The 10,979-nt window shown below is 49.0% G+C and overlaps 2 protein-coding genes across 2 annotated transcripts; both read right to left on the bottom strand.

The window, feature by feature from the left end:
* Positions 1 to 278: 278 nt before the first annotated feature.
* Positions 279 to 2,256, bottom strand: F5B22DRAFT_26419 (OTU domain-containing protein 6B). The gene has a single exon (XM_047970125.1). It carries the CDS (start codon positions 1,811 to 1,813, stop codon positions 797 to 799), a length of 1,017 nt encoding a protein of 338 aa, XP_047836599.1. The 5' UTR covers positions 1,814 to 2,256; the 3' UTR covers positions 279 to 796.
* F5B22DRAFT_584171 (glycosyltransferase family 2 protein) lies at positions 2,239 to 5,920 on the bottom strand. The gene is made up of 3 exons (XM_047973409.1): positions 5,398 to 5,920; positions 2,794 to 5,316; positions 2,239 to 2,737 (listed from the first exon to the last, which is right to left on the bottom strand). Exons 1-3 carry the CDS (start codon positions 5,470 to 5,472, stop codon positions 2,600 to 2,602), a joined length of 2,736 nt encoding a protein of 911 aa, XP_047836598.1. The 5' UTR covers positions 5,473 to 5,920; the 3' UTR covers positions 2,239 to 2,599.
* Between the last annotated feature and the right edge of the window lie 5,059 nt (positions 5,921 to 10,979).

Here is a 10,979-nt window from a genome sequence, read left to right as displayed (position 1 = left end):
ACATCAACCGCAATGCCATCAGTAGGTGAGAATATCGCTCATTTGGACTTCATCCAACTCTATATTAAATCCATCAAGTGCCCGTTAGATGAATCCTCTTGAAATGGGTTTAAATTAGACCATACGCAGGAAGGTAGTAAGAAACCTCATACCTATTAACCTCTCTACCCAACAGCACCCAAGCTCTACGTTTACTAAGTTTCTTACAACTTTATATGAGTTAGTTAGCCCTAGGCCTTTTACCGAAAATGACCATATGGATCCATAGTGGCCGTATAGTGGCCGAGTTGGTACGGTCTAGCGAAGTATAAAGCGTTATACACAGCGATTATCATCCTTACTCTGCAGCGCTAGGCACCGGGGGTTCGATTCCTTCGTTGGCCGAACTCTCTTTTTCCCTTTTGGTTTCACTCTTCCCCTTTCGTGATTCTTTTTCTCCTGTTACTAGGGAGCGAATAAATCGGAACTATGTACTGATTTCGGTCCTTAGGCATCGGCCCTTGTAGATATAAGAATCCAAACGGAACAGTACGAGATGCAGAGCTATCGGGGACAAGAATGTTCAGTGAATAGAGAATAGGATATGAACAATAAAACCCAGGGTCTTTGGAAATTCGTTAGCTTGCAGGTGAAATGTCAGAACGGCAACATTAATATGTACCTTAGCATGAGAAGGTATATGTTGATCACAGCTCTTACGCATAGCTCGACAGAAGCCGAAGTCCGGTGAATAACATCCACCAACGGGTCTACGAGCAGAAGATCTCTATTCCGGTATAACACACACTCTATCATCTCACCCCTTCTTCCTCAACGAATTATAATGCTCTCCAAGACCATATCCATGGCGATAATACGCAAGCCAGATCGTCCTATCCCCCTCCTTCCCATTATCCCCTCCACCGACGCCAACCCCATCACTATTCCCCGGCCGTATCGTCTCCGTCCGCCCGTTCTGCACAACCCTGATCTCAACCCGATACGCGCTCGCCAGCGCAAGCAACTCAAGCTGTCCCCCCCACTCGGCCGTGTCCCTGATCTTCGAGACGTAGCTCGCAAGCGGCTCCTCCAGGAACGGCGCGAAATCATCCGCGTGCGCCTCCATGTACGACGTCGCTACCTTTCGCACGAGTCTATACGGAGGCTGCCGCGTCTCGTCCCCGTTTCCCTCGTCATTGATCATAGAGTCAGAGGTTGTCGAGGAGATCGGGATCCCCCGCTGCCCTAGCTGGTCCGCGACCGCGGAGAACAGACAGTGCCCGTCGGGCGCGATCTCGTGCTCCGCGAGCCCGTGCGCGCTGAACGTCTGCGCGAGAGCCCGCCGCTCTATGTCCCTGTGGTCCGTCATGTTTGCCGCTTCTTGCGAGGCGGCCGAGGCGGCTAGTTCGCGCTCCGCGGCGCGCCGTGCTAGACGGTCTTTCTGGCGATTGCGCTTCTTGCCGCCGCCGCCGCCGTCTTGGTTTTGTGTGGTGGGTTCTGAGGACGGTAGGTCGAAGGATACCTTCGTATCTTTCAAGCGATCCGTGATGTGATTTACGTCTGTGGCTGTCTCGTTTGTGCTGCCTTCATTTTCTGTCGTGACGCCGTTGGGCTCTTCTCCCCCGTCTTGCTCGTCGACATCTTTGTCTCCGTTTAGCGCGTCGAGTTCGAGTTCCTGGCGCTCCTTGAGGTCTCGCTCAAGCGCCGCACACTCGTCGTTGACGCCTTTCCTCGTCTTCTTCGTTGCGTTCTTCTTTTTGCTCGTGATGCGTGATTGTAGGTCCCGCTGTTCTTTGCGATGCCGCGCCTGGATCGTTTCTAGCGTCTCCTCCATGGCGATAGCTGTTGTTTCAAAAAGAAAAGAAAAATAAGGTTCTATATCTAAGAAAATATCTAGGGCCAGAATTGCTCGTCTATCTTCTTGTCTTGTTGCACTTCTGATATTGGAAAAATAAACTACAGCTCTCGCCTAGTAGCTAGCTGAACGTGGGGTTCTGACGTGGGGTAAAAAGAACCGTGCTAGCGATGCATTACAGCAGTGGGGCCATAGGCGACTGCTGGCCCTCTACCACTTAGGTAGGTAGGTACCTGTAGGCAGTAGGCAGTAGGCAGTTACTTACTACCTTACGAAGTAGGTACTCTCAAGGCTCATGTTGAAATGCTCAACAAGAGTTTACTACAATCAACCTAAGTAGGCATGAAATAGAAATCAAAGGCCACTTGCAATACGTGGTGTGGAGAGTTTTGATTCTCTTCCCAGTGGGCTGGTCAATTTGCATAAATGCCTTATAAATAGAATACGAATGCAGGGGCTAGAAGTTGTGGGTGGAATAAATTGATCGTTCAATTGGGCCTATTAATAGCATATAAAACATTCAGTAGCTTCTCCGAACACAGTCGAAAAAGCCCAGAAGCAGCCTGTGGTCATTATGCTGCAACTGAAAGGGTTTGAAAGGTCGAGGTGTTGGCCCGCACCTGGCCACGCTCGTTCCATCTATCCAGTACAGAAAAGGGAGAAAAGCAGACAAACTTATGACGCCGGGTCCTATAGATGGTCGCCTTTTTATACACAAACTGGGATGCAAAGTGGGATGTGCCTCTGTGTGAGCACGACACCCGTCTACCGTCTTGCGAAGCAACACATGATTCCGGTCTTACCCAAGAACCACAAGCATCCGATGAAGCGGACGAGTGATAGGATGGCCGTCGCAATGAGAAGGAATTTGAAGTAGGCGGCAGTTCTGTCCGACGTTTTGCCCTAGATCGTATTAGCATAACGACATTCCAATAATGGCGCTTGTGATTTATACTTACACCAATGCCGAAGGCGGCGAGGCTGTCGCTTGTCACACCAATGATGAGTGCCAAGTTGGTGAACAACCACGTAATGACGAGTGATGTACGGAAAGACTTGTACGAATCTTCCAGGTCAGGCTTGTCATCTTCCTGGACCGACTTGAACGGCGCCAAAGCACGCTTGACAGTTTGCTCGAACTGACTGTCAATATCCTCCTGCGGTTTTTCCACTTCTTCTATAGCTGCTTCACCTTTTTCGTCTTTCACGACTTGCGCAGTCGGCAAAGCTTCCGCCTTATCCGAACCCTTGGTACCCCATGAAACATCGTGCCAGTTGTTGAAGGCGTAAACGTTCAGGATATTGATGTAAGTCGACGCGAAGATCAGATATGCGGGGAAGGAGTGGAACATGTGCCAAGGGTCCAGGTAGAGGAAAGACGCAATGTAGTACAGCCCAAAGGTAGCCAGCAAGGCAACAATGATGATACCGACTTCAGAATTCGTTGTAAACAGTGATTTCAGTGCATCGCCAGCGTCACCTTGGAGCTTGTTGGCATCGCTCGTGAAGGCGCGGACTACCAGGTAGATCGAGAGGATGATGATATAGAACTGAATCAAACCAAACACCGCAAATGAAGCCATATACTGCCATTTGGTACCTTTAGGACGATTACCCAGCGCGAGGATGAACTGAAGGATGACAAATGCGACGTAGAAATACTGAAGAATGATGTTGATAATGGGCGTGGCATCATCTCCAAAGGGCCAGCCATGTTGTCCTGTCGCTGGGTCAGGATTACCAACTAGATCCATAATAACCGTTGTAGTCAAGTAGTACGATGCCAAACTGAACCAAGTGAACAAGACGTTTGCGACGTTGTAGATAAGCTGAAGATGGAAGAAGAACATGCGAAGGATATTATGACCGCTCTTGTACATCCGACCGAAATGCATAAGTGAATAAAGCGAGGCAGCGAAAGAACCGTTGAGCCATCGACGACGCTGGCTGATGAATTCCGGAGCACCCTCAGGCACATCGGTCTCACCCTTGGCCGCCTTGATGTATGTCAAATGCCATTTAGAGCCAGCTTTAGCAACCAGCTCGAAACATAGAATTCGATCTTCAGCCAAAAACATGTTCTTTTTAAAGATGTTCATGCCTTCGATACCCTTCTTGCCCAGGATCTTGGAAAGAGTATGGTCACCGTGGAAGTATTGCTCCAGAGGGCGACCCATAATTGCTCGGAAGCGGTAGGCGGAGAAGGCACCGGGAAGCACAGAAACGTAGCCGAAGGAGCTCTCGAGGGGTTTATCCAGGATGTTAGAAATCTTATACTCAAAGTTCTGCACCGCCACTAGGGGATTGATGAGTTTCTTGCCGCCCTTACCCAACATGGCGTGAATTTCACCACAAGCACCACCGAGATCCTTATCGTTATAGAAACCTTCCCACAATGCTAGGAGTGATTTGGCTCCTGGCTTGGTACCGGCATCGAGGAGAATACAGACTTCGGGATTTAGAATACGGCCGAACGCGTTAAAGAGCCAACGGTGAGAGTTAATCTTTTTGCTGTTCTTCTGCTTCAGACAGAATATCATCTGAACTGGGGGGAGCGTCTGCGGAGTGTCCTCCGTTGGTGACGGACGAATGAGCTGTTGGTTGGGTGTTACGGACAACTGCGTGGTGTATTCGAAAACATGAGCAACAGTTTCCTTGCCATTAACCTCCTTCTTGACCACACCGTCTTGAAACACACCGATAGTTGCGAGGACATCCAAGGTTTGCTTGTCTGCTTTCTCTATACCATCAAAGACAAAGCAAACAACAATCTTCTGCCAAGCGGGACCGCCCTTGTTCCAGAAGGTAGACTTTTTCAAGTTGACGATGTCGCGAATGTTCTGCATTACACCATGCAACGTTCGAGCGAAGAGAACCTTGTCTTCGTTGTAATAAGTGATGGCAATGAGAAGCTCGGTATGTCTGTTGTACATCCTGGGGCGAAGATCGTATCCATTCTTGAGGGTGAAGTCGTTAGGATCGCAGGTAGCGGCTGTGTATCGCATGTTGACGAATTCACCGGTGCCACTCTCATTGTCTGCATACTTGGGCTGGACCGAGTTCTTGATGGCACTGGGAACAGGATAATCCACACTGAGAACGGATCCCTGAACAAGCTTGACTTTTCGCGTGGCATAGCGCTTCAGACCACCAGGTGCGCCACCTGGTTGTTGACGCCGCAGCCAGCTCTCTTCAGAGTCAACGGTAGATGCTGGTCGGGGAGTACCGAAGCCGAAACCAGTGTCTTCCAACTGCTGCCCAGCGAATCCACCTGCATACTCATTGTTATAAGGCTGTGGGGTTTGAGTCGTGGGAGGAGCGTTTGTCGCGTAAGACTCCGTGAGGCTGTATGCGGAGACAGGACGCACGGGAGGTGTGTGTGCACCTAGTCGATCCTGCTCGTAGTGGTGACCGGGCGTTTGACCGAGCAGATGATGCCGTTGCGCTTCATCGTCCTCTGCATCAGCAGGGGGTAAATGATACTGGGAGTCGCGAAGTTAGTCATGCAAACCTAAATCAAGCCGAACCCAGCATTCTGGTTAAAGTTAAGCTCTTGCACATACCGTGCTGCCTGCAGAGAGGTCTTGAAGCCGGTGCCCGTCATATTCGTTATTGTTCCCTGGGGGATTGTACGCCATGTTTGCGACAAGCTCAGCGAGCCGTTATTTCGCAGCAAAGACTAGAGATCCGTTCTTTCTTTTCCAGACCAAGTGTGTAAACCTACACCACGACGTTCGGGGGGATGGTTATGTTGATGAAAGCTGTTGGGCGGAAGCCTAATATTGCTGGATGAGAGAATGTTTAAGGGGTAGCGTAACGTAACAGCTCTCGGATCATCAGCGTTTCCCCCCACAACAAAGAGCTTCAGTGGAAAAAGCGAAGGGACTGTTTGCAGGAGATGGAATATTAGTCTGCAAAGCAACGGGCGAAAAGGAACGAAGATGTCAAGAACAGTGTGATGTGATGGATCACCCAGCCTTTGGGAGGTAGGCAGGAGGAAAATCTCTTCGGCGTGGTAAATTGTTTCAGAGGGAGAGCAGGGAGACGGTGCATGGGACAGTGACGCCTTTAGATAAAGTCGTGTATTTTCTAGGCTGGGATCTGCGCAGCAAAGCCCATTCATGGCCTGAGAGTACCTGTGGCCAAGTACCGGGCTACCGTAGTATGGCTGCGCCTTGGTACTGTATACCCGTCCTCGCAGTGAAGCGTGTACCCAACCTCCATGTACCTCGCTCTATTCAGCAGCTGGCCACAAAGACGATGGAATACACCAACCAGAAGCCTGGAGATGGACCACTCTGCACTAGTCCGTGTGGCTCAGCTCAGCGAGCAGCCCAGGAGATTGGCTATGTCGCCCCTAATGATGGTGCTAGTACCTGAGAAGCGTGTGCTGACGTGAATACATACGAGGATTCAGTAAGTACCCAGTACTTACGAAGTAAATATCTACCTACATACTTGGGTATGCTCAGTGCCTGGTCTTCGCAGTCCGATTGTAGCAATTAAGAGGCACCTCGAACCTCTCTTTTATGTGATCCCCATTGGGAGAGTTAATGCGGCGTGTTCTTTTCATTGCCATCACAAATACTTGTCAACACTCCCATAGGAGTCCGTTTAAGGCGAGAATGACACATTCTTTGGCTATCTACCTACCTTTCAAGACACGACTACTAGGTATAGAGCTGCCGTTTTGGTTGGCATCAAATCGTTCATGAATCAAGGGTTTGTCTACTTCCAGTACAATAATAGGTAGGATTGTACCACCTTGCCTGACCTCCAATGACGGATCTGAGCGGATAGCGGTACTACCGACCGGTGCTAACTAACAAACAGCGGCATGCGCATGGATGGCCTCAAATGTAACGTCTCGATGCGGCCTTCTTAGAACAGCCAACTACAGTCCACCATATACGTCACTCATGATGTGGCCATACACCCGGTGGCATTAAATCGACGGGACTAAGTGATAAATATGGTAGTATGCTCCTCCATTACACGTCAAGTGAGTGCACCTTACACAGGACGACACAACTCCTAGGTACCTATGTAATACCTAGACAAAAGGATGGCGGCTTTGTTAACCGCAGTATCCATCCATCCATTAATGGCCTGAGTCAAGCAGGAATTATTTTTACTCTAGGTACACGGTACCTAAGTACTTAGTCTAGTTTCAGCTGACAGACGCGGCTCAGCCACAGCCTTAAAATTATGTACCTACAGCTTGTGTACCTCCCTACAGTATAAAAGTATTCTCTGCATTCTACCAACATTATCTATGTATGTACGCTAATTCTGGAGACGAACCCCTGGTGCTACTGAGGAGAGGCAAACTATTCATTCGCTAAAACTCTCCAGGCAGGCGGATACTCCTCTGCTGCGCCTACGCGTATGTATTACGCGACAAACAGAAAAACCAGATCCTGCTTGCGGTCTATTAGCATCCTCACCTACTATATGTATTAGTATAGCGTGATGATAAGCAACAAGTAGAGCGGGCAGGCACAATGTTTCTACTGCGCTGTTGCAGTTCAGATGCTCCCTTGCTGTCAAGAGAGAACCTCGAATTGAATCCAATTGCGGAGAGAGCTACTTCGTAGGTACATACACACACACACACGGACACGTGTACTTGGCATCTTGCCAATGGTGCTAGAAGTTCGTATTTCAGGGGTTCAAGTCATCTCCTGAAATTTACGTACGCTGCCTACCACTTGGATGTACTTTACCTACCAGAGGTACCGGACGTTGCGGTGTACAAAGGGAAGGGGAAAAGGTTTCTTGGAGAACGGAGGTACACGATGGCAGGTAGCACGCAACCTCGTGCTACCATGAACTTTTCCACATTCTACAGTATGTAAGTACCTACCTAGTAAAGGATTTCTCGTGTACACTGTCGTGCCACTGTACAGCATACCTACCTATGTACCGATATACCTACTGCAACTATAAGGTAACAGACAAACAAAACAGCATTTTGCAGTGAATTCGGGCAGTTATTCGGGGGTGCAATGACTGGGCTGCTTTTGTCGCCATTTGTCTTTTGTTATTTGCGCTGAAACGAACTGCCCCATGTTCTGATGCCGCTACGTGTACCCTGTTCTCTGCCCTGTCCTTACCAAAATTTACCTTAGCATGCATGTGTGCCGCGCCTGTAATCTGCCTGTAATCTACCTGTCTGTTGTGTACTGTGTAGTAGGTACCTGGGTATACTTGGCAGGCAGAGAAAACAGTGACCCGCGTTCCCGGAGATCCTTCTCATGCATCTTCTTACGTGGAATGGTACCAACAGCACGTTCATCACCGAGTGCCGTTTTATTTATTTTCTATTTTGTTAGGCGTTCAATCTTCAATTAGAGAATTAGACGACTAGTAGAGGCAAAGAAACTGCCATCGTTTTACATATAGAACTAGGTAACAGCTGTGGGCTCTACCTATGGATATATATAAAGGTAGGCGAGGTAGGTACTTATTTGTGCTGTTCTGGAAAGAATCAGGACGCCTTAAGTAGATCCACTACTAGTGCACGCTGCAGGCAGGCTATGGGGATTCCGGCCGGTGGGAAAAGGGTCCGGAGGCTGGTAAAAATAGCAACTCTCAAATAATACAGTGTGCTTCTAACATATACTGTGGCTCTTCTCACTGTATAGATGAGGGAAAGGGGAAAAGTCAAAAGTCGCCTTGGACTTTTAAGCATTTCTTGACAACCCCGAGTTAAGGCTGTGTCCCTTTATCCAAAACTCGTTCATGCCGCTCTTCTACTCTGTATTGTAAGGCCAGCAGATGATCTGATATAGGTACATTGTCTGATGCAGTTGTCGACAGGTGAGCTTGTTCAGTACCATCGAATTCTGCATGCTACTAGCAAGCAGTCTACCGCCTACTACGATATCTTTGGATATCTTGTTCTATACCTACATCTTACATGGCGAGCCTTTTAAACGCAAAGGAGCCACAAGAGAGCAATCTACAAGACAAAAGCCCAACACAAGATACCTACACAACCTAGCACGGTGTATTTGCCAACATGCATGATTTTGCTGTCTCACATCAGCATCTCTCACGTGGTCCAACACAGACCGCCTAAGTGAAATCCCGTTGCTGCATTGGGTTGTATATTATAATATGAGTGGTGCTTCCCCAGGTCAGCGAGCAATCCCGTTGGCCCATCATCATAGGCTGGGGCAGAAGCTACAGTTGATGGGCTCACTTACATCTTTGCGCGTCTGTGAGTAGGGTCCTACTTAATTGGTATATCACTTCTTAATGCCAACGCGCGTTCTGCCAGGTCCTAGACTGCGGATCTGACTACGGCAAGATCCCGCGAATAAGTTAGTACGACTATATTATTGCTCCCCAGGCCGGGCTTGTATGAAACCCCGCGTCAAATATGTGAATCCTCACGCCTTCATGAAGCAGACCTGTCCAAAGTGGTCCCTGGGACTCGTTAATTACAAGGCTGGTAAAGCAAACTCATAACTCGGCCCAAAGTTACAGTTCAATGTGAGTGACGGCTTAGATGATCTCTCATTGACTGGCCTGGTATTCAAGACTCTTGTTGTAGCAAGCTACAAGGTCATTGAATCGCCAAGTCATCCATAGTGCGTTGAGGAAAAGAGAGATAGATGGCTGGCCTGAAGGCCATGGCTATCTAGGTATTCGTCCTCCCACAAGCAAAATATTGAAATGCAGATGACTACCTACACTTGAGTAAAACAGTCGACAACAAATGCCTCGTGCACTAAGATATATAGCACTCTATCCCAAACACGATACAAAGCTCTAAACCAATGATCACCGTCCCTCATGGGAGAAGATTGCCGGTCTAATAGCGGTAGAATCGTCAATTAAACGGACCGTCCCTTGCTGCTGTTTTTTTCCCCTCCGTGCCTAGTGTAGTAGCTACCTATTAGGCCATCGTCAAGGGAATACGGGGTTGCAGATCAAAGCGGAGCTGCGCTAATTTGCCTGGACTGATATCAGGCTGGCTGGTGTTCGTCGCACGAATACAACAACCCATATGAGCAACGATGTGAGCAACGATGTTCCGGGCCAGAGCTGCTAAATAAGATATGTAGCTGACGCCGAGAACGACATACCTAGATACAGTCAATCCTGTGTTCGACGGTAAGCACGCAAGATCTGCAAGCAATCTGAACGGTTTTTTTTTTTAATGTTGATCTCCTGTGGCGTCCTAACGCAGGTAAGCAGATCTTCTGGTCTGGCCGCACGCCTCACGTTCCAGAAGGCCAGCTGCAGTTAGTTAGTGCAACATTGTACCAATGCAATTGGCCTTGGATTTGGTCGCATCCAATACATAGCGTACTTAGCTAATTCATAACAAATATCTCTCACATAGGTAGCAAATATAGCCCACGGCGTCTTATTGCAGCAAATACTAGCAGCTGTAATTAATCATACCATCCAGTAAGTAAACACCACACGTCTTGCGATCTGGCGATGGTTAATAGATAAACCCTACCTATAAGTACCTAAGTAAAAAGAGTTTACTATGCAGTCGAGTAGTGTAGGTAGGTACGTATGTACAGGACCCGAGATCCTTGGAGCAGTCTATCGAGCAACAGGTGGCGAATCAGAGGTCAGAGCGTCCCTCCCTGAAGCAACCATCTCACCAGTGTGCAGGTACCTTTCGGTATTGAGTCTAGCGGCTCTCCCTGCTGCCCACCGCAGCCCCATAGCTGTGCCATAGGCAGTGTAGCGTGCAGACCAGCCCACTGCCGCCAGCGCCTGTTCGATATTAAACCGGTACCCGCCATTTGTATTTCCTTCGCTTTTAAGGATGCTGAGAAGGGTGAGCAGAAGGGTGAATAGAGGGCAGAAGAGGGTGAGTACAGGGTGAATACAGCAGGGTGAAGGGTAAAATGCTACCTAGGTAGGTAGGTAGGTACACTAAGGGCGAGAGTGCAGGCCAAGTCAGGCCCAGGTTAGTCTAGATAGGGTCAGGTCAGGCACTGAACAAGGCCCCCCCCCATCCCCATCCCCGTCCCCTTGCACCTTTCCATACCTGGCTTGTCATCATCCTCCGTCTCCATCTCCATCGTCCTCTTTGTCTCCTCCCCTTCCCCTTCCCCGTCTGCCCGTCTCTTTCGGTCGCCATCCTCTCACATCCCGCCGCAATCCCAACCAC

Source organism: Xylaria bambusicola (assembly GCF_022495145.1).
Source record: "Xylaria bambusicola strain CBS 139988 unplaced genomic scaffold F5B22scaffold_1, whole genome shotgun sequence".
NCBI lineage: Eukaryota > Fungi > Ascomycota > Sordariomycetes > Xylariales > Xylariaceae > Xylaria > Xylaria bambusicola.
The sequence above is the reverse complement of the archived record's forward strand: the minus strand, read 5'-3'. Positions and strand labels throughout refer to the sequence as shown.